At 56.6% G+C, this 22,486-nt stretch overlaps 2 protein-coding genes across 3 annotated transcripts in view; one reads left to right on the top strand and one right to left on the bottom strand.

The window, feature by feature from the left end:
• LOC105501918 (AFG3-like protein 1) overlaps positions 1-6,272 on the top strand; it is a 36,733-nt gene extending 30,461 nt beyond the window's left edge. Inside the window, 6 exon segments of the mRNA XM_011928065.1 lie at positions 1,597-1,707; positions 4,642-4,757; positions 5,311-5,511; positions 5,590-5,784; positions 5,936-6,126; positions 6,128-6,272. Of these exon segments, the coding sequence (XP_011783455.1) occupies positions 1,597-1,707; positions 4,642-4,757; positions 5,311-5,511; positions 5,590-5,784; positions 5,936-6,126; positions 6,128-6,257 (944 nt within the window). The 3' untranslated portion in view covers positions 6,258-6,272.
• A 2,650-nt stretch (positions 6,273-8,922) lies between these two features.
• Positions 8,923-14,893, bottom strand: DBNDD1 (dysbindin (dystrobrevin binding protein 1) domain containing 1). 2 transcript variants are annotated; one of them, XM_011927959.1, is made up of 4 exons: positions 13,057-13,213; positions 12,392-12,538; positions 11,891-12,031; positions 8,923-10,557 (listed from the first exon to the last, which is right to left on the bottom strand). In XM_011927959.1, the coding sequence occupies exons 1-4, from the start codon at positions 13,079-13,081 to the stop codon at positions 10,400-10,402; spliced, it is 471 nt and encodes a 156-aa protein (XP_011783349.1). In that variant the 5' UTR covers positions 13,082-13,213; the 3' UTR covers positions 8,923-10,399. The 2 variants fall into 2 exon arrangements, with proteins under 2 accessions (XP_011783349.1, XP_011783348.1); XM_011927958.1 differs by lacking the exon at positions 13,057-13,213 and adding an exon at positions 14,785-14,893 and having other exon boundaries at positions 8,929-10,557.
• Between the last annotated feature and the right edge of the window lie 7,593 nt (positions 14,894-22,486).

Below are 22,486 nucleotides of genomic sequence, written 5' to 3'. Positions count from 1 at the left end.
GCCTAGTGTCAGGTGTGCTCACACAGGATTGCACATCTGTCTGCCGCAGGATGGTGAGTGAGGTCTTGCCTGGCAGGCATCTGAAGGGTGTCATGTGTCCTAGACACAAAATGTGCTTCCTTCCTTTTGTTCTCTTCTCTGGCTGACTTCAGATGTCTGTTTACATGCCAAAGATAAAGTGCTGGAATGTTACCAAGACTGCTTTCTTCTGTCCCTAAAGGGGATGACACAGCAGGGATGAATCAGCACTACCCCTCAGCAGGGATGACTGATGACTCTGCCCTTCAGCAGGGATTACTAAGCACTACCCCTTAGCAGAGGTGACTCAGCAGGGATGACTCAACAGGGATGACTCAGCACCGCCCCTCAACAGGGATGACTCAGCAGAGATGACAACACTGTCCCTCAGCAGGGATGACTCAGCAAGGATGACTCAGCACTGCCCCTAAGCAAGGACGACTCAACAGGGATGACTCAGCAGGGATGGCTCATAACTGCCCCTCAACATGGGTGACTCAGCAGGGATGACTCAGCACTGCTCCTCAACAGGGATGATTCGGCAAGGATGACTTAGCACTGCCCCTCAACAGGGATGACTCAGCAGAGATGATTCAGCAGAGATAACTCAGGGATGATTCTGACTGCCCCTCCGAAGGGATGACTCAGCACTGCCCCTCAACAGGCATGACTCAGCGCCGCCCCTCAATGGGGATGACTCAGCAGAGATGACAGCACTGCCCTTCAACAGGGATGACTCAGTAGGGATGACTCAGCACTGCCCAACAGGGATGACTTAGCAGGGATGACTCCGCACTGCCCCTCAACAGGGATGACTCAGCAGGGATGACTCAGCAGGGATGACTCCGCACTGCCCAACAGGGATGACTTAGCAGGGATGACTCAGCACTGCCCCTCAGCAGGGATGATTCAGCAGAGATGACTCAGGGATGACTCTGACTGCCCCTCAGCAGGCATGAGTCTGTTTTGCTCCAATGGAAGCATCCCCAGTGTCCATCAGCAGGTAAATGGCCAAAGTGGCATATACTGTAGTCAAATTCAGCTATAAAAAGGAATAAAGTATCGATGCATGCCACAACATGGGTGAACCTAGAAAATACTGTTCTAAATGCAAGAAGCCAGACGCAAAAGGCCGCATAACATGTGGTTCCATTTATGTGAAATGTGCAGAATAATAAAAAACATGTATAGAATAGCAAATCTGTAGGGACAGACATGAGGTGAGTGGTTGCCAGAGGTGGAAATGGGAATTAACTATAAATAGCACAGGGTACCTTACAGAGATGATGGAAATGGCCTAAAACTAGATTATGGCAATCGTCGCAGTACGCGATCAGATTGATGTGTACGTGTAAAATGGGTGGATTTTATGGTTTATAAATTATACCTTAAGATAGGTTGACAAAATGTGGCTAAATAATAGTGACTGGTGGACAGCTCCCATTACCTTTAAGTTCTCTACTGAATGTCAGTCTTGGTCTCTCTGCTTGAGATTTTCCTTAACAAAACTGATCTGGGTCAAGCTCCAGCGGCCAGGAGCAGCACTGACTATTGGCTGTTTCTCCCTTCCTGGGTCAGGTGCTGATATTTCAAATGTTTGCAATGAAGCAGCCCTGATTGCTGCCCGGCATCTGAGTCCTTCTGTTCATGAGAAACACTTTCAGCAGGCCATCGAGAGGATCATCGGAGGTGAGCCTGGGAACCCTTGGGGAGGGAGGGGTGTTTGCAGCTCTGGGCCTGGCAGGCTCACCCTCTGGCCCCAGTTTGAATTCTGCATGCAGGCTGGGCGCAATGGCTCACACCTGTAATCCCAGCACTTTGGGAGGCCAAGGCAGGTGGATCACTTGAGGTCAGGAGTTTGAGGCCAGCCTGGCCAGCATGGCGATACCCTATCTTGATTTTTAAATACAAAAATTAGCTGGGCATGGTGGCACATGCCTGTAGTCCCGGCTACTCAGGAGGCTGAGGTAGGAGAACCTCATGAACCCGGGAGGCAGAGGTTGCGGTGAGCCGAGATTGCGCCACTGCACTCCAGTCTGGGTGACGGAGCAAGACTCTGTCTCCAAAAAAAAAAAAAAAAAATCAATTATGGATGCAGGAACCAATTTTCTTTTATTTATTTATTTTGAGACGGAGTCTCACTCTGTCGCCCAAGCTGGAGTGCAGTGGCCGGATCTCAGCTCACTGCAAGCTCCGCCTCCTGGGTTTACGCCATTCTCCTGCCTCAGCCTCCCGAGTAGCTGGGACTACAGGCGCCCGCCACCTCGCCCGGCTAGTTTTTTGTATTTTTTTAGTAGAGACTGGGTTTCACCGTGTTAGCCAGGATGGTCTCGATCTCCCGACCTTGTGATCCACCCGCCTCGGCCTCCCAAATTGCTGGGATTACAAGCTTGAGCCACCGCGCCCGGCCAGGAACCAATTTTCTAAACCAGCATATGGGACTTGGGATCTACCAATAGCTTTCATGCCCCTTCTGGGAGCAACATTTAGAAATTGAAAGGGATAGGCCTTCCAGGCCATCAGAGGCCCAGGGAAGCATATTAGAACAAGGTTTGAACACCTACTGTGGAGGGCAAAGGAGCTTTCTTCCCTGAAGGGAACGGATGAGATTTCCTGGGAAAAGCCTCCTGGAAGCTGTAGGGACCTTCCCAAGCCTCCTCAGGACAGTACTGTTGTGAAAGGAGTGAACAAAGTGAATTTCCTTTTTTTTTTTTTTTTGAGACGGAGTTTAACACTTGTTGCCCAGGCTGGAGTGCAGTGGCGTGATCTCGGCTCACTGCAACCTCTGCCTCCCGGGTTCAAGTGATTCTCCTGCCTCATCCAGAGTAGCTGGGATTACAGTCACGTAGCACCACACCTGGCTAATTTTTGTATTTTTAGTAGAGATGGGGTTTCACCATTTTGGTCAGGCTCGTCTCGAACTCCTGACCTCAGGTGATCTGCCCGCCTCGACCTCCCAAAGTGTTGGGATTACAGGTGTGAGCCCCTGTGCCCAGCCTTACAGTGCATTTTCTTCAGCTTGGTGGGGAGCGGTATCCATCTCTGTCTTCAGCTCAGCAGACTGTAGAGTGGGCCGGGTCACACAGCCTCCTGCAGCTAGGCCAGCTTGGGGAACTGGAGTCAGCTGTGAGGAAGGGTCTCCTGAAGCTGCCAGACCAGGCAGTGCCAACACGGCCTTGCTTGGCCTGGCGCTCCCTGGTGCAGTTCTGAGGCTGGAGAATAGGGAAGTGGCCAGTAGCCATCCTTCATGGTCCACCCCAAGCTGTGAGAGCTGACATTGGTCAGGTGGAAGAGTGTTCTAGCTGCTGCTTCTTTATTTTTTTATTTTTTTATTTTTTGAGACGGAGTCTCGCTCTGTCACCCAGGCTGGAGTGCTGTGGCCGGATCTCAGCTCACTGCAAGCTCCGCCTCCCGGGTTCGCGCCATTCTTCTGCCTCAGCCTCCCGGGTAGCTGGGACTATAGGCGCCGCTACCTCGCCCGGCTAGTTTTTTGTAGTTTTTAGTAGAGACGGGGTTTCACCGTGTTAGTCAGGATGGTCTCGATCTCCTGACCTCGTGATCCGCCCGTCTCGGCCTCCCAAAGTGCTGGGATTACAGGCTTGAGCCACCGCGCCCGGCATGCTGCTGCTTCTTTATGTAACCATTTATTGAAGTATAATATACATAAAGTACTTATGATACTGAGTATCTCAAAGCAAACACCAAAGCTGCTGCTTTTTTTTTTTGAAGTGGAGTGTTGGGATCTTGCTCTGTCTCCCAGGCTGGAGTACAGTGGTGCGATCTTGGCTCACTGCAAGCTCTGCCTGCTGGGCTCAAGCAATTCTCCTGCCTCAGCCCCCCGAGTAGCTGGGACTACAGGCACACACCACCACGTCCAGCTAGTTTTTTGTCTTTTTAGTAGAGATGGGGTTTCACTGTGTTAGCCAGGATGGTCTCGAACTCCTGACCTTGTGATCTGCCTGCCTCGGCCTCTCAACATGTTGGGATTGCAGGCGTGAGCCACCACGCCCGGCCCAAAGTTGCTTATTTTTATTTAACTTAAAAAAATTTAAAAAATTTTTTATAGAGAGGGGGTCTTGCTATGTAGCCCAGGCTGGTCTCAATCTCCTGAGTTCAAGTGTTTCTCCAACCTCGGCCTCCACAAAGTTCTGGGATTCCAGGCGTGGTCACCGTGTCCTGCTACCAAAGCCTCCTGAGGGCTGTCCTGGTGTGATGAGAGGGGTCTGGGGAGGGCTGGCTGTGCCATCTGTGCTTTTCCTTTGTCCTGTTACCTGCCCGTACACTGGGCTGTTAGGGCACTGAAATCATCCCTCTCTGTCCTGTCATGCTGTGCTGTCATTTTTAGTCAAACCAGAGGATATGGTGCCTTTCTGTGTTTCACATGCAGCTGTTCCCATTGGCTTCAAACGGGCCTGTTTTAAGGCTTCGTGTGAGGTGTGTGGGATGTGGGTTTCACTGCAAAGCAGAAGGCAGCATGGAGCTGGGCTTGGCCTCTGCTGTCTGGTATAGACAAGCCTGGGGATCAGGTGTAGCTGCAGACACGGCTGGGCACAGAGGGAGGGACCTCATTTCCCAGCCACCTATTCCTGCCCTGCCTCACTCCTCTGGGAATGTGATGTGTAGGTCTTGAGAAGAAGACCCAGGTCCTGCAGCCTCGTGAAAAGACAACGGTGGCCTACCACGAGGCCGGACACGTGGTGGTGGGCTGGTTCCTGGAGCACGTGGACCCCCTGCTGAAGGTTGGTCTTCCCGCCCTGAGTGAGTCTGCCCGGCAGGCTGGGCCTGGAATCTGCGCCAACCTGTGGTTGTGTGGGCCTGGTACATTCAAGGGTTGGCCCTTTAACTTTTTAAGGAATATACTGCTCTAGAATTTGTCAAAAGATCCCTTTGATCTTTTGTGTGCTCTGAGCCCACATGCAGGGAGTGGGAGTGGGCAGAGGGGGAAGGAAGAGCACTGGGTTCCAAATGGGGCCTCGGCCGTGCGACTCAAGGGAGCAGCCTCAGTGTTAAACCCACCTCAGTCCTGAGCTCTGGGTTCGACCATTGGCCCCTCCAGAGCCTCTGCAGGGCAGGCAGAGCAGAGGTGGTTTCCATGTGAAGCTCCCAAAGGCAGGTGCACTTCTCGGGGCATCCCCATGGTGTACGGGGGGCCTGGGTCAGGCTCTCTTCTCACGTTCCAGTGAAAGGACCTGTGGTCAGAGCTAGGGTCAGGTGGCCTGGCCGCTCCAGGGTGGCTCCTGGAGGAAGCGGGGACAGTGTTTGGGGTGACGAGGGCATGGGTCCTGTCCTCAGGTGTCCATCATCCCCCGGGGCTCGGGGCTCGGCTACGCACAGTACCTGCTCCGGGAGCAGCACCTCTACACCCGGGAGCAGCTCTTCGACCGCATGTGCATGATGCTCGGGGGCCGGGTGGCCGAGCAGCTGTGCTTCGGGCAGATCACTACGGGGGCTCAGGACGACCTGAGGAAGGTCACCCAGAGTGCGTATGCCCAGGTAAGGGTGGGCGTCCCCCAGCGCGGGCTGCAGGAGGCTCTGTTGGGCGCAGGCTCATCCTGGGTTCCGCACTTGCAGATTGTGCAGTTTGGGATGAGTGAGAAGCTGGGCCAGGTGTCCTTCGACTTTCCCCGCCAAGGCGAGGCCCCAGTGGAGAAGCCGTACAGTGAGGCAACCGCCCAGCTCATTGACGAGGAGGTCCGGTGCCTCATCAGCGCCGCCTACAAGCGCACCCTGGACCTGCTGACACAGTGCCGGGAGCATGTGGAGAAGGTGAGTGTGGCTTCTGCCCAGACGGGTCATGGGTCCCATGTTGGGTCACGGTCGGGCCACACCCGAAGGCCACACCCATCCTCGAGCTTGCTTAGGTTTGGTCTGTGAGCATGTCCTCAGAGCTGTCTGACAGGTGGGCCGTTGTTTCCAGGTGGGCCAGCGGCTCCTGGAGAAGGAAGTGCTGGAGAAGGCAGACATGGTGGAGCTGCTGGGCCCTCGGCCCTTCGCGGAGAAGTCTACGTATGAGGAGTTTGTAGAAGGCATGGGTAGCCTGGAGGAGGACACGTCCCTACCCGAGGGGCTGAAGGGTTGGAACCAGGGACAGGAGGAGGAGGACATGGAGCAGCCTGTGCAGGGGAGCTCTGCGTAGCCTGTGGTGGTGCCTGCACCTGCTGCTGGGTGGAATTCAGGTGACTGCCACTTACCTGGGGCCTTTGCAAAGCAGCTGTGGAATCTCACCCAAAACAAATTAAAACGTGACAACTGTGAACGGGCGTTTTAGATCAGGGTGCTCTGAGCCCACATGCAGGGAGTGGGAGTGGGCAGAGGGGGTACCCTGAGTCCCTGGGTCCTGCTGCTGGAGGACAGTCGGGTCCAGGGTTAGATGGGAGAGGCCCCAGGGCTCTGGCCCCTGTGGTGCTGAGGCAGGCATGAGTGTAGCTTCAAGAGGGACTTGTGTGGGGCACCTTCTGTGGAGGCGTGTTGATGTGGTCATAAAGTCACTCAGAGGAGCCTGGGTCCAGCACAGAAACCCTCACGGTTTGGTAGAATTCAGAAAAGGAGAGCGTCAGCCAGGTATCAAAGGTGAGTCAGGTTTCTAAAGCAGCTGTTTGGATTGGTGGAAGCTGATCTGTTGATCTGTCCTTAAAAAGGATTAAAAAGGAAAGTCCACACCACCCACAGGTGCGTGGCTGAGGGAGGAGGTGCTGTGGGGCCTTACACCTGCGTTCCTCATCGGGGCATCCCCCCCACCCCCGCCTGCACCTTGGCTCTGTGGCAGCACTGCTCTGAGTGTGAGGGACTTGAGTTACTTAAAAATCCTGGCCCCTGTCCTTGGGTGGAGGTGCTCTCACTGCAGGATGCATCTGGGTCATCAGTTCCGTTCCTGCGATCCCTTTTTGTTGGAGTCCTGGAGGGGGAAGTTCTGCAGGGCCCCAGCTGGCTCAGGGGTGTTTGTGGAGAGGCTGTGATCTGAAGCCTCAGCACGCGGCTGCCTCTGACCCTGGTGCCTGTTCATGAACCCTTTTCCTGGGGTTGGGTAGCTCCTAATTTTTATTAGGAAGGCCCCTTCTGGGCTCTGAGCTCCAGGCCCTTTGGTGCCTTGAACTGAGGGAGGCTTTGCTTTTTCTTATCTGGGGTGTGTGGGACTCGGTGAGGATGCCCCTTGCGCTGTCTCCAGCACATGACCTACCTCCAGGACTCACTGGGGTCAGCAACAGCAGGGCAGTGTCAGCCTCAACCACTGCCTTGGGGTGGGTGGATGCGTGTCTAGGTCACCTGGGATGGGACCTGGGGGATGCCCATTTGCAGATGTCCTGGGTGAGCGGCCGTAGGAGGAGGCCCTGCTTGTGGGTCACCTGGGATGGGACCTGGGGAAGACACCCTTTTGCAGATGTCCTGGGTGAACAGCTGGAGGAGGAGGCCCTGCTTGCTGTCCTGGGCACTATTTGCTCTCAGCCTCTCTCTCGACCTAGGCCAGATCAGACACTGGGGCTTTGTAGTCCATTTTATAAATTGCCTGTTACGCTGGCCTTGGAGCCTCAAAAATATAATTTCCAACTGGGGTGAACACGTTCAACTTTTGCTGTTTGTAAAATGCGTATCATTGGACTCAACAACTCTCCAGCACTCAACCTTCATCATGGCCTCCACCAGACCCAGAGTAGCTGAGCCACTTGGGGTCCGGTTGGGGCCTGGTCTCAGGTCCCTCAGATGGAGGTGGGGTGCTTCCTCAACCCCGCCCTTCCCCGGTGACATCGTGGCATCTGGTGGTCTCCAGGATGCAGGGTGGTCATGGGCTCATGGCTCCAGCCCCACTGTGGTTCCCTCCAACACCCCTGGGAGAGCCTGGGTGTCCGTTTCGTCACCTCCCAGCCGGCTGCACATGCCTGGGGTCCTTCATGATGATGTGGGTGTGGGATCCTTGTGCCTCCCCTACCGGGCTGTTCCCTCCAGACCTGTCTCCTCGGCGTCCGCATTCACCCTCACCTCTTCAGGGCTGTCACGCGCCTTCCCCTCAGCCTTCCTGCATGTGTCCTTCACAAGCTGTTCCTTATGTCAGTCAGGAGTCGTCTCAGCCCCTGAATCAGACACCATTTTCCACGGCCTTTTCCCCCCTGTCCTGGGCGTGACCCGCAGTTTGCCTCATCAGCCTGTCAATGGTGGCTCAGCTGCACCTTTGCTGAGAAGCTCCATCGGCCAGAGTGACACCTGCAGGTGCTGCTGTCTGTGCTGTGGCAGTCTGTGCACCCTGCGGGGACACGAGCTTTCAGCCTCTGTATTTCTCAGCCTGCCTGCCTCCCTCCCTCTGCCAGAAGGGAAGGTGGAATGGGGTGGATTGCGTGTACCTGCCAGTAGCCGTGCACCCTTTCCAGAAGGTACGTCACTGACGGAGGCCGTTTTCTGGGTCCATGGTTGTAGGACACCTGACTGAGAATTTTCTTGTATGGGAGGCCCCAGGCTTCTCCCCTCAGAGCCCAGCACGGAAACACACAGAGACCCATGGTTCTGGCAGAAGGGAGGTCAGCCCTGGCCAGGCTCCGTGGCCATCTCATTTCATGAGTAGTGACAGTGGACAGGAGTTTTGGCCTCATCTGGTGCCTCCCCGTGACCAGTGCCAGTGGCCTCTGGGACAGGAATGTGTTGAGAGCGACTCCTTTGCTGGGGAGTGACTCCCTCCCCTGGCCCGGGCCACCTTTACGAACACGTGGGGCATGACTTTCACTTCCTTAATGATTCCTTCTGTTGTGTAACTTTGGGACTAGAAATCCAGGACACTCATCCCCCAAACGTGACCCAAGTGAGCCCCTGGGCTGCTGCAGCCGGAGAATGATCAGGGCATGGAGCCCAGGACGGCTCAGCCCACACCCCCAGCAGGCACCTCATGCACTCTGGTGTTGGAAAGGAAGAGACTGCGACCAGGCCTTTGAATGCGCAGTGATGCTTTAATCCCACTGTTTGCAAACGAGCTCTGTGGAAGCTCAGCAGGAAGGATGGAAGATGGGGACGAAGACCCTGGCGGGTGGAGGTGTGGCCAGGGACATAGGCTGCCTTTATGGGACTGAAAGAAAGCTGCTGGGCTCTGTGTGACTGGAAACCAGGGAAGGAGGCCTGGCTGAGGCAGGAACTGGGTTTGCCAGCAGTGCTGAGAGGCAGCGGGTGGCTCAGAAGTGGGAGCAGATGCCACCTCTAAAGCCCTGTACACAGAAGGAGCTGAAGGCATGCCTGGGGCATCTCCAAAGCTCTACTGACAGTGAAGGCCAGGAGCTTGTTTTCCTTCCCCAGAAGCGTGCTCATGGGAAATGGGGCTGGGGCAGGTTGGCTTGCGGATGGAAAGTAAGCGTACACTTTCGCATTACACTCATTCTTTGACTTGCTGTCAGGCAGGAAGCCCATTCTGTGAGCTTCAGCATATAAGCATTGGGAGGGCATGAGCTGGGGCCCCAGACACCCCAGAGCAGAGGAGCAGGGCCTGTCAGCCGCCTCCGCTGCTGCCGGACACACGGGTCCCATGGGCCCCAAACCTGCCCAGCAAGTTTCAGGGCTGTGGGCAGGCCGTGTAACCGGGCAATGGGATGTGAGCAGAAACGAGGATGTGGCCTCGTGGTGGGTGCAGGACAGGGAGACGGTGACCCCCTCCCCGAGCCGAGAGCATTCCAGGAGGTGTCACCAAGTTTCTGAGGCAGTCTGGTGATATTTGGTGTTCTGAGCTAAGGAGGGAATGGACTTGCCTGTCACGCAGGGACCAAGAGAAGCAGGTGCAGGTCTTAGAGCTGAGCCTTGGGGAGGGGACCCTAGTGAGACAGTGCCTCGTGGAGCAGAAGGGGCAGGATGGAAACCAAGGTGGGAATTTTGGGGCCGCTCCTCCATGTGCTTTGCTGGACAGCACATCGTCCCATTAGCCACTACCAAACCTGCCTCTGGCTTCCGAGCTTGGTAGCACAGGTAAGCGTGGAGGTTGGAGCACCCCCCGGAGTTCCTGGAGTGGCTGTCACAGGCCTGGGTCCCCCTCACCCCAGGGCCGCCATGGGCCACTCCACTCCTCACCACATTTCCGGCAGTGACTCTGTGACGCTGTCTTCCTGACTCAGGGCCCAGGAACAAGCTGGACGTAAGGCCACTGGGCTGTGCTTGTGCTGGGGCTCCCGGAGGCATCCAGGGGCCCCATGTGTCCCCCAGGAAAGCCGGCTGGTCTCCACGTGAGGCTAAGACCCGTGCCCAACAGACAAGGCAGGCCTTGGGGCTGGCAGGGAGCTGCCCCCAGGGTGTGTGTCAGGAGGTGACGGCTGGAGCCTCGTGGGGGTGTGAGGTGTGTCTGCTGGGTCAGGACTGCCCAGATCTGCCATCATGGTTCTGACTCCAGCCCTGCAGGAGCTGGAGGGCAGGCGGAGATGGCCTAGTCCTCCTGGGGCCTCTCCACAGTGAGAAACGTGTCCAGGACTGTGGCCTGCCGCTCAGGGTCACCTAGGGGCTGCTTCTCACGGTTCTGCTCAGCCCTGGTCCTCGTCCAGGAAGGGGAGCGCAGGCAGCCAGCCCGGGGCAGCGGGTGCAGACCTAGGGGGATGCGGGCAGGGCAACTCAGCGCGGCCGAGAGGCCTGGGTGAATGCAGGAGGGCTTCAGGTCCCGCTGGCCTCCTGGGCCACTCCTGCCAATGCTCTGCACCGGCCCCTGCGCCTGGCATGCACACATCTACCTCTGACAGGAGGCCCCCACCACACACTGGCCCCACCAGAGAGGTGGACATTGTGGTCTGGGTGGGGCCCGGAGAGGGCCTTGTCTGGTGCTCCCCGGAGTCACTACACCCTAGGCTGAGCCTCTCCTGCGTGGTCAAGTGACCCTGGTGGGGCCTCCCCAAACCACCCCCTGGCAGGTGTCCCAGCTCAGCCAACCACTCCCGTGAGCCCTGCAGGCCTCTTGGAGCCTCTGCCCTATCATGGGCCTTGTGTCTCCGCGGTGCGGGCTCTGTGGGGCTGGGGATTCTGGTGGGCTGGAGTCTGAGCCCCTCACTCCCACTGCACCTCCCCAGCCACAGTGGTACATGCCTGGGCTCATAGGCTGGGTGGGAAGAGTTGCCACCAACATGGAGATGGTGGGAACCGGCCAGGGTCAGGCAATGGCCGTGTCCTGGAGGGGAGCTGGCGGCTGACTCACCAGGCCCCATTCCCTCCCAGACACCTGGGGCTGCAGCAGCCCAGGACGCCAGGCCGACACCCCTTCCTGACACCTCCAGGAACCAGGGGAGCAGCTGGCCGCTGGCAGGATTCACGGTGGGGCTGGTCCTTTTAATGAGGTCCTGGGTGGTCTGGGGGGTGGGGAAGCAGAGGCCGGGCCAAACCGCCCCATGCAGGGAAGGCTCAGCCCGATGCTCTCACAGTTATCACTGAAGTTCACACAGGTCACGTCAGTGTCCTTCACTGGTCACTGTCAGAAGAGACTTAGGACACGCTGTCGCAGCCTCAGTGGTGAGCCCTGTGCTCTGGTCATGCCGAGCACGTGGCCGTGCCAGGGGCCCTGCTCGCACGCAGTGAGGACACTGGAGCTGCCTTCAGGCCAATGGCAACGCTCCATGGGAATCAGAGAAAGTTAAGTGAGCCGAGGAGGGGCCCGGGCTGGTGATCACCCCACCTTTCGTTCTTGGCCCAATTTATGATGAAAATTCACGTTCATTAAATTCTGCTTTTGAGGGGACGGTGGCTTTAGCCTTCTGTTGCTCACTTGAAAAGTAAAGTTTTAAGCAGCTGTGATGGGGAAATTGCTTCAAGTTGGGCAAATAGCAGCGTGGCGAAATGGTGACGGATTCTTGCTAAAACACACGCACACCTCCCAGGACTTCCCAAGGGGCCTCAGCCCACCACGCACACCTCCCAGCCCCGATGCCGGCCTCACCTGCTGGGGACTCGGTGTTGAGGTTCTCATCGTCCGAGTCAGCAAAGACCTCGGCCAGCTCCTGGTCGGACATGTCCGTCAGCTCAGTGAGGTCCAGGAGGTCGAAGTGGACCTCCAGAGAGGAGACACTGCTCAGAGGCTCTGAGGGCAGAGGGGGTACGGTCAGCCCTCAGGCCCTCCCACAAGGCTGCCTAGAGCCCTGGGGGTCTAGGAGAGTGTGCGCTGTGTCCTCCCACAAGGCTGTGGGTGAACCACAGCTTCCCGCAAAGCCCAGCACCATCAGGATCTGATGGGTGTGGCGTATACTCATGACTATAAGGCTTTCACTTGACCGATGGTGCAGCTGAGGCCCAGAGAACCAAAGCTGCAAGAGTCTAGCGCACAGCGCTGGACCCAGAGCCCCCAGGGAGTGTTCGGACAGGAGGTGGACCCTGCTGCCGTGTCTCCTGGGGGAGCTCACGGGGTCCTCCTAGAGTGCACTGGGCAGGGAGCAGTACTTACGCCTCCTCTCTGTGACCTGCAGGAGCCCCGGTGCTGGTATGGGGATGCCCCCCACCTCCTCCTCCACAGGCGTGTGGCCATTGTCCCCTGTCCCGTGGGCTGGGATGCCCAGCGCAGCCTGCAGCACCTCAGCCTCCTTAACGATCTCTGCAGCCAAAGACACAGGGTGTCACCTGGAGACCCACAGGGCTCCCACAGCCCCCCAGGACGCGGGGCTGGGTGTGAGGACTTGGCACATCCAGTCCTTTGAAACTCTGGGCAGTGACCAGCAGGTGATGGGATGGCTGGGCTTGTGACCTCATGCCTGGACCCCAGACAAGGGGTTGGGGGGCTTCAAGGAGGCTGCCCCTTCCCCTTGGGCCCTGGCCTCCCCTAGTGAACAAGGACTCTGAGGTCCAGATCACCCTTGGTACTCAAGCACCCGTGAAAGCAGCACCATGCAGGCCTGGAAGTTCCACCAGGGCCCGCGTGGCTCATCCCAGTGCTGTCCTGGCCTCTGAGTTCTGGCTCAGCCCAGGGTCCCCTGAAGGATCTCCCGTGAGTTTCCATGCCCAGCCTCTTGGTCCCCTTCAAACCAGAACAGCCCCTCTCCACTGTTCCTTTTAAATACCGATGCTGTGTTTGAGTTCAGAATAACACATTCTCATTAAATGAAAGTTAGAAACCAGGAGGAAGAGGCAGGCCTGCCATTCTGTGATCACTTGGCCACCAACCACGCCTCACAGTTGAGCAAATATTCTTCCAGGTTTTTCCCTTTTTTTTTTTTTTTTTGAGATGGAGTCTCTCTCTCTCACCCAGGCTGGAGTGCGGTGGCACAGTCTCAGCTCACTGCAACCTCTGCCCCCTGGGTTTGAGCGATTCTCCTGCCTCATCCGCCTGAGTAGCTGGGATTACAGGCATGCACCACCATGCCCAGCTAATTTTTGTATTTTTAGTAGAGACGGGGTTTCACCATATTGGCCAGGCTGGACTTCTGACCTCAGGTGATCCATCTGCCTCGGCCTCCCATAGTGCTAGGATTACAAGGTGTGAGCCACTGAGCCTGGCCTCATTTTTTCACAAACGTAACTGTTCCTTTTTTTTTTTTTTTTTGAGACAGAGTCTTGCTCTGTCACCAGGCTGGAGTGCAGTGGCGTGATCTCGGCTCACTGCAATCTCCACCTCACGGGTTCAAGCGATTCAAATGCCTCAGCCTCCTGAATAGCTGAGACTACAGGTGCGTGCCACCATACCCAGCTATTTTTTTTTTTTTTTTTTTTTTTTTTTTTTTTTTTTTTGAGACAGAGTCTTGCTCTGTCACCAGGCTGGAGTGCAGTGGCGTGATCTCGGCTCACTGCAATCTCCACCTCACGGGTTCAAGCGATTCAAATGTCTCAGCCTCCTGAATAGCTGAGACTACAGGTGCGTGCCACCATACCCAGCTATTTTTTTTTTTTTTTTCACTCGTGATCCACCCGCCTTGGCCTCCCAAAGTGCTGGGATTATAGGCGTGAGCCATCGCACCTGGCCCAACTGTTTTTTTTTTTATACTTGTTTTGTCAGACGAGAGCAGGAGGCCCCTTGGCTGCTGACCCAAAGCTAGAGACATTGGCGACTCTTACGTCCATCCCTCCACAGATCTCCTCAGCCCTCCCCAGCTGCTCACCCTCTCATCCAGGGCCACATCATTCTAGCAGCCACCTCACTTGCCACAGGCAGCCAGAGAGTCCTGTTAGCCAGAGTCAGGCCTGTCCCTGGGGGCATGCTCCCCTTTGGCCCTAGGCCCTGCGGGTCCATCTCTTAGGGAAGAGACAAAGCACTTGATTTTTGCCCCCACCCATTGCCCCTGCAGGAACCTGTTTCCAGATGGCCCTCCTTCCCTCAGCTGCTTCCTGGACCCTGCGTGGCAGGGGCCTTCTGGGGACACCAGCACTTCCCACCTGAGTGGGTGCTCAGCACACGCTTGTCAGATGGACAGGTGCCCTCCCGCTTCTGCCAGCAGCACCCTGAGGACCCTATGAGGTATTTTTGGCAGCCCCCAGTGGTGAGCACTGATCGTAGCTGGGTGTGCTTGAAGCCGAGGGGAGCAGCTGGGATTTGGTGCCAACAGCTGCCTGGGAGGGGTGGGCCTGTCCTCCCCCATGGCACTAGCTGGCAGCCTAGATACTGCCAGGTGAGCCTGGTGGGTCTGTAGTATCCGTCCCAGTGCACCCCCACCCCTCCCCAGCAGAGCTGAGGGAGGTGCAGGCCCGCAGGTGCCCAGCCTCCTGAGTGAGGAGCACCAGTGCAGGGCTGGGAGGTCCCCATTGGCTTAAGAACTGGGCAGTGTGGCTGTAGGCAGGTGACTTGGCAGCGAGCTGAGTGTTAGGCTCTGCCTGGGCAGCAGCCCTGTGGCCTGACAGTGGCCCACCAGCCTCCTGTCTGAGGAGCCAAGTGCTGTGTCATGGCATGGCCCATTTCAGGCCTGGGGGTTGGGCAGGCTGGATGGGGCTCGCAGAATCTGGTTTCTGCCTCTCCACTGGCATCTGGAATGAGGTTTCTGAGCATCCTAAGGGGTCCAGTTACTGGTGTCTTGGCCCACCCCCAAGTCCAGCAGGGATACCTGCCCGCCCAGAAGGCACAGGGGACAGGGGATGACATGTGGACTCTGTTCTAAGGCTGTGAGCAGGGGGACCTCCCGGACATCAGCAGGAAGAAGCCTGCTTGACCACTGTCCGTAGCGCTGAGGGGGCGCCCAGGGGAGGGGACGCCCCCAGGAGACCCAGCCTGGCCCTTGGGCCCTTCCTCAAGGAGAGACAGTGTAGCCTGCAGTCCCACGTCCCTGCCCACAGGTCCCTGCCCACAGTGTGCTCATGTCCCGCTGGATGGTGCTGTGGTCACCGTTCCAAAATGCTTCCACACAACTCAGAGCGGTGGCCATGGCTGCAGAGGGCGTAGCTCTGTCCCAGCCTTGAGTCTCAGGAGGGTGCTGCAGGGGCCTCAGACCTGCCAGGTCCAGGACAGAGCAGGGGCTGTCCCTCTGGCATAGCTGATCCAGAGCCCTGAGAGCAGGTACGAGTGGGGAACCAAGGTGCAGGGGTAAGTCACTGGCCAGGAGGCCCTGCTCTCAGGATCCCCAGCTGAAGAAGGCTACAGGGGCTTTTACCTCCCCGGGTTTACAGGCCAGGCATGTCCCCCATGGGCACCTTCACCCCAGAGCAGGCCTCTGGGGTATAGCCCTCAGCTCCATCTCTGTGCCTCCCTGCGCCTCCTTCTGTCCTGAGGGGCACCCCCTCCTATTTTTTCTTTCTTTCTTTTTTTTTTTCTGAGATAGATTTTTGCTCTTGTTGTCCAGGCTGGAGTGCAATGGTGTGATCTCGGCTCACAGAAACCTCCGCCTCCTGGGTTCAAGCGACCCTCCTGCCTCAGCCTCCCGAGAAGCTGGGATTATAGGCATGCACCACCATGCCCGGCGAATTCTGTATTTTTAGTAGAGATGGGGTTTCTCCATGTTGGTCAGGCTGGTCTCAAACTCCCAACCTCAGGTGATCCGCCCGCCTCGGCCTCCCAAAGTGCTGGCATTATAGGCTTGAGCCACCACGCCTGGCCTTTCTCTCTTTTTTAAGAGACAAGGTCTCACTGTTGCCCAGGCTGGAGTGCAGTGGTAAAACCATAGCTCACTGCAGCCTCAACTTCCTTCTTCAGCTCAAGCGATCCTCCCACCTCAGCCTCCTGAGTAGCTGGGACCACCACTCCTGGCTAATTAAAATTTTTTTTGGTAGAGACAGGGTCTTGCCATATTGCCCAGGCTGATCTCGAACTCCTGGGTTCAAGCGATCATCCACCCTGGCCTCCCATCCCCTCCTCTCTGGCAGCTCCCTGATATCAAGGAAACCTGGGGCAAGAGCAGTTCTGCAGAGAATCTCTGTGGGGACAGCACCCTCAGAGGCAGGGTGGGGCAGGTGGTTCTGGGTTAATAATGACAGCTGGGTGTGGTGGTACACACCTGTGTGGCAGCTACTCGGGAGGCTGAGGCAGGAGGACTGCCTGAAGCCCAGGAGGTCAAGAATGCAGTGAGCTATGATCGTGCCACTGCATTCCAGCCTGAGCTACAGAGCAAAACCCTGCCTTAAAAAAAAAAAAAAAAGGCAGTGGCTTACGGTTTTCTAGGACAGTCCCAGCATTCTGTTCTGTTTATTGACTAACTCCATTCTCACCTCACCCTAACTCCCAGCCACATGGGGAAGACTCTGAGATTTGTACTTGAGAGGAAGAAGCTGAGGCACAGAGTAGCTCAGCATCTGTCCCCAGCATGCAGCACAGGGCTGGCCACAGACGCAGCTGGAGCTCTCAGCCATCACCTGTCAGCCTGTGCCTGATCATGGCATGGGGCTGGGAGACAGGGATCCTGGTTCAGGGCCCAGCAGAGGGAGCAGAAAGTCCCTCACTTGCTGGCTTAGGTTCTCTGGGTCCTGACCCCGGGGGAAGTGGATCTCTGAAGGAAGGTGGGACAGAGGTGGAGTCTCCCCTTGTAGCCCCCCTCTCGCTGGGCGGGGCCCCTCATCCAGACGAAGGCTCTCTCATTCATTCACCCAACCAAGCCTTCTGAATCGCCCTCCGTTCTGGGGACATGGCATAGACAAAATAGATGATTCCTGCCCTTCTGAGAGGCAGTCAGTGCAGGGAGCAGTGTGGGGCTGTGCTCCCATTTTAGGGAGGATCTGGGGAGGGTGCTCTACCAAGACTTGGAGAAGCCTGGAGGTGGGAGGGAGCCGTGTGATACTGGGGGGACATGCATAAGGGCCCCGAGCAGAGTGCATTTGAGGACAGCTGGGGGCTGTGAGGCAGGGCAAGGGTGGGCGTGTGCAGGTGTGTGGACCTTGTCAGCACTTTGGTTTCCACACCGAGTGAGCTGGAAGAAGCTGCTGAAGGGTTTGAGCTGAGTGGGACAGCGTCTACCTGAATTTTTTTTTTTTTTTGAGGTGGAGTCTCTCTCTGGCACCAGGCTGGAGGGCAATATCGCCATCTCTGCTCGCTGCAAACTCCGCTTCCTGGGTTCAAGCGATTTTCTTGCCTCAGCCTCCTGAGTAGCTGGGATTACAGGTGTGCACCACCATGCCTGGCTAATTTTTGTATTTTTAGTAGAGACAGTGTTTCACCCTGTTGGCCAGGCTGGTCTTGATCTCCTGATCTCGTGATCCGCCTGCCTTGGCCTCCCAAAGTGCTGGGATTACAGGCGTGAGCCACCGTGCCCGGCCAATACCTGCATTTTTACGATGAGGCCAGCAAAGCACAGTCCAGCGGGAGGTAAGTCTGCAGGCACTGCTCCCACCATCCTCCATGTATGCTGGGTGCCCTCTGCTTGTGCTGGGACAGGGACCCCAAGCAGGACCTCAACCAAACAGCAATCCCCTTCCCCATCTTGCACTGGAGAGGGGGCATGGGAATGCCAGCAGTCCTCATTATAGATCCTGGGGTCCCAAGGGACCACAGACAGCTTCTGGGACAAAGCTCTAGCCCAGTGGAGCTGCACAGCAGCCCTGTGTGGAATGAATATCATAATTGACAGTGAATATCATAATTGACTCTTAAGAAGCATCTTTTTGGCCGGGTGCGGTGGCTCACGCCTGTAATCCCAGCACTTTGGGAGGCCAAGGCAGGCGGATCACTTGAGGCCAGGAGTTCGAGACCAGTCTGGGCCAACATGGTGAAACCCCATCTCTACTAAAAATAGAAAAATTTGCTGGTGTGGTGGTGCGTGCCTGTAGTCCCAGCTACTCAGGAGGCCGAGGCAGGAGACTCGCTTGAACCTAGGAGGCAGAGTTTGCAGTGAGCAGAGATCATGCCACTGCACTCCAGCCTGGGTGACAGAACGAGACTCTGTCTCAAAAAAAAAAAAAGAAAAAAAGCATCTTTTCTTTTCTTTTTTTTTTTGAGACAGAGTCTTGCTCTGTCCCCCAGGCTGGAGTGCAGTGGCGCGATCTTGGCTCACTGCAAGCTCCGCCTCCCGGGTTCACACCATTCTCCTGCCTCAGCCTCCCCAGTAGCTGGGACTACAGGCTCCCGCCACCTTGCCCGGCTAATTTTTTTGTATTTTTAGTAGAGATGGGGTTTCACCGTGGTCTCGATCTCCTGACCTCGTGATCCACCCACCTCGGCCTCCCAAAGTGCTGGGATTACAGGCGTGAGCCACCGCGCCCGGCCAAAAGCGTCTTTTCATATTTCTACATTCCTGAGACAGCAACGCATCTGTAGCTAATGGTGTCAGCGTTGATGGGATTCAGTCCTGTAAGCATTTGAAGCTACTAGGTGTCTAGTCTGATCCTTCCCCACCTCCCTTTGGCAGTGGCCTGGTCTTTATTCTGTAAACTCTGGTGCCTTGGCCTGTGTTGAGGCTTTGGGGAAGGAAAATTGGGAAGATGCAGCTTTTCCCATCAGGACACTAATTTTTTGGCCAGAAGAATGTGATGCCAGGGACACAGAAGACCTGAGCCCCCAGGAGGGGCAAGATTGATCTTGGCATGAAGAGCGTGCAGCTGCTGTAAGGCACGCACGCGATTCCGCCAGTGACTGAACCTACTGTGTAATACTCGCAGCATACAAATATGTGTTCGTTAACCATATCCGTAAAGCTCTGGTCAACAGCAGGCTATTAGCAGTTAAGTTTTTGGGGAGTCAAAGGTTCTATGTGGATTTCTGACTTTGAGGGAGGTTGGCGCCCCAACCCTTATGTTGTTGATGAGTCAGCTGTACACGCATGTTCACAGTGTGATTCGCAGGAGCCCAAAGCGGAAGCAATCGAATGTGTGTCAGTGGCTCAATGGATAAACAAAATGTGATTCAGCCCAAGAAGGACCGCGGCACTGACACAGGATACCACGTGGATGAGCCTGATCACCTCACTTGAGTGAAAGCCAGGCCCAGAAGGACAAATACTGCATGACACCGTTCTTACGAAGTGTCCAGAATAGGCAAGTGCATAGAAATCCGATCAGTGATTGTCAGAGGCTGGGGGGTCGGCAGTGGAGAAGGGGAGAATGGGTATGGGTTTTTTTTTTTGGGGGGGAATGAAGATATTATAAAATTAGATAGTGGTGGTGACCTCACAATTTTGTGAATATACTAAAACAGTGAGTTGCACACTTCAAAAGGGTGAACTGTATATGTGAAAAATATCTCAATTTAAAAACAATCCTCAATGGAAACAAAGGTTGATCTTGGCTGGAGTTGATACTCGCATACACTGTGAGTCAGCCACGCACCAGACCCCCAGGCTCAGCCCCAGAGCAGGCTGGGACTGGGTAGAGCGAGAACCATCCGCTCCAAGCAGCTTGTATCTAGTTCCTGGCTGCATTCCTAGGACCAAGCACACAGTGGGTGCGCAGTGAACAAATGAGGATGAATCAAGGAGCCCACTAGCCCACAGGTAGTAAGGAGCTGTGTTAGGAATCACCCAGGCCTGCCTGACACCCTCTCAACAAGGTTGTAGGGAGAAGAAAATTTCTCACGGGTGAGACCTACTGCTTTTTCCAGGGTGGGAACCAGAGGCTCAATGACAGGCAGGCATGGGGGCGGGTGCTGGCAGCCCCCAGGGTCTCCAGGGCCAGGGCAGAGGCAAGCAGGTGTTTCTGATGCCCCAGGAAGGACCCCGGAATGTGGGGTCACAGCAATGTTCTGGTCCTTACCCCAGCACAGCCCCTATCAAGGGGGACCCAACCCCCCTGCAGGGGCTGCTGGTGCCCTGGCTGATGAGTGGGCACTGAGGAAGCACCCCAGTGAGGGAGTCAGGAGTTGGGGTGCCTCAGCCCAGCCCCCCCACCCCAGGCTTCCCTGAGGGCCGATTGCTGATGCCCTGTGCTCTGCTGCTGACCTATTTTCCAGCACATTCTCGACTGGAAAACTTGGCCCAAATCCTGTTCCCTGTTGTGTGCCCAGGGCCCTGCCCAGAGCATCGAGAAGGCACTTGGCACACACCACTGTATGGATGAATGAGCTAATGAAGTGAATGAATGAATATCATAAACTAAATGGCTGCAGGGAAGGCGAGGAGGTCGCAGAGGCAGGGGCCACCATCCCCCAGCACCTTCCTCTCTGGATTTGGACCCCCAAAGCATTTCAGGGGTGCTGGGGTAGCCCTGTCTAGACTCTCAGCCTCCTGAGGATCCCTCTCTTTCTCCCTGTGGACCCTCGGGCAGACTGAGTTGGGGTGGGTTACAGCCCTGGCTTCCAGGTGGGGCCCTCAGAGGGGGCACACGTCACATTCCTGTGCACACATGTATCCTACATTTCATATTAAGAAATAATTCTTTTAGGTGCAAAGTGTTTTAATAATGCTTTATAAAAATCATAGCTTATAGATATTTCTGAACTATTTATCAGTGAAATAATATGTCCAGATTTGGTTCAAACCACTAATGAAGGGAGGTTGGTAGTAGTCTGGAGAGGAGGCTGTGGGCCTAGGGGCTGGGATATCACACATGGGCCTTTGTCATGCTGTTCTCTCTACTTTTGTAAGGTTTTCAAAAGTAAGTGATAAGTAATGACAGTTATAGTCACCAACGTGTGATCTCATGAGGTTCCACAAAGTAGGCATCACTAGCCACTTTGCAGACAAGGAAACAGGCATTGGTGTCAAGAGTGTGAGCCCTCAGAGGACAGGGCCCTATCTTCCCACTAAGTCCCCACCCCGGGGAGGGTACTGCACAGAGCTGTGACCTGTAGGTAAATACCTGTGCACTGATAGAGTCAGGTATCTGAAGCCCCCAGCCAGTAAGTGATGGGCTCAGAAACTGAACCTGCTTTCTCTGCCTTTTAAGCTGCTGGGAAGTCCTCCTTTTTTCCCAAAGGAGGAGGGAAAAGAGATTAACCTCCACTCCCAAATGCCTTGGGCTTCCACAGCCCTGCAGGGGAAGCAGAGCTGTCTCCACTGACAGACATGGAAATTGAGGCTCAGAGGGGCCTGACTGCCCACAGTTCACAGCTGGAAACAGGTCTGAGACCCCCAAGCCCTCACTCCCAACTTCCAGGCTTCCTGTGTCCACAAAGCTGCTACTGGGAAGACCCAGGGGACTGGGACTATCAGTGTTAAGAAAGAAATCTGATCCCTCCCACAAATGACAAAACCAAACCCAAATCCACCAGCCCTGGGGCATTCGTCCCTCCACCTTGGACTGCAGATACACAGGGTGGGTGGACCTGCTCCTCCTGGGGACGCCACCGTGTGTGGCTGGGGGACTGAGAGGTTCCCATGTAGTTACAGAGTGGCAGGCTGGCCTGTGCCCTCAGGTACCTGCTGGCTCCCTGGAGTGGGACCTCTAGGAAACCAGGAGGTGGTGGGCTTGGCTGGGCAGGTGGAGGTGTCTGCAGTTTGCATCCAAGTTTCTACCTAGGCCAGTGGAACCCCGAAAGCCCTTTTGGAAAAGGCTCTGGGAAGCGGGGAGAGTCTGAGAGCTTTCTTCCCGTTACCAACTCCAAGGTCCTGCAGTAGGGCCTCCACCATCAGCGCAGGGAGCGCTCCACGCGCACCTACCCTCCCCGGTGAGCGTGCGCTGGGGCCGCGCCCGGACCAGCCACGCTTGCAGCTCTGGAGCCCCCGGCAGGCCGCACCCGTGCATGCCCCACGCCCCCACCAAGACCCATCTCAGCCCCTCGCCCCTGGCAGGATGCCTGCCACGGTCTACGGCCCTCGCCCCCGGGACTCGCGGCTGGGCGAACAAAGCGGACGCGCTTGCAAGCGACCAGCGTCGCCCCCGCGCCCCACCGACAGGGGCCCCAAACTCCAGCCTCGGAACGCCCCTTCCCCGCTCCCCGTGTCACCGGCTGACTCGGCTAGGAGGGGGCTCAGGACGAAACTCCGGGCCACCCACCAAGGAGCGTGCCCGGCACGGCTTCCCGGGCCGGGAGCGCAGAGAACAAGGGGGCGGAGACTCGGTCTGTGTGCCCCCAGCCCCGCGCGGGGACCGCGCCCGGGAGGTGCCCCTGGCCCGCCGGACGCCCCCGAGTTGCCAAAGGGGTCTCCCGGGAGCCGCGAAGGGTGAGCCCTGGGGGGAGGGGCTGCGGCTCGCTGCGGGAAAGCGCTGCTCGGGGGTCTCGGGGGCTGGGGCTGAACTCACCTCCGGGGCCGGCGCCCTCCGGGGG

This window comes from Colobus angolensis, unplaced genomic scaffold (genome assembly GCF_000951035.1).
Source record: "Colobus angolensis palliatus isolate OR3802 unplaced genomic scaffold, Cang.pa_1.0 Scaffold76, whole genome shotgun sequence".
Taxonomy (NCBI): domain Eukaryota; kingdom Metazoa; phylum Chordata; class Mammalia; order Primates; family Cercopithecidae; genus Colobus; species Colobus angolensis.
The sequence above is the reverse complement of the archived record's forward strand: the minus strand, read 5'-3'. Positions and strand labels throughout refer to the sequence as shown.

Bases quoted from the DNA above. Each gene is read 5' to 3' on its own strand.
- DBNDD1 (XM_011927958.1), bottom strand. From the start codon at position 14,827: ATGGGCCATGCCATGACACAGCACTTGGCTCCTCAGACAGGAG. The intron at 12,539-14,784 runs GCTGGTGGGCCA...CTTTGGCTGCAG, and splicing joins CTTGGCTCCTCAGACAGGAG to AGATCGTTAAGGAGGCTGAG. The intron at 10,558-11,890 runs GTGAGGCCGGCA...GCATCCCCCTAG, and splicing joins CAACACCGAGTCCCCAGCAG to GTCTGCACCCGCTGCCCCGG.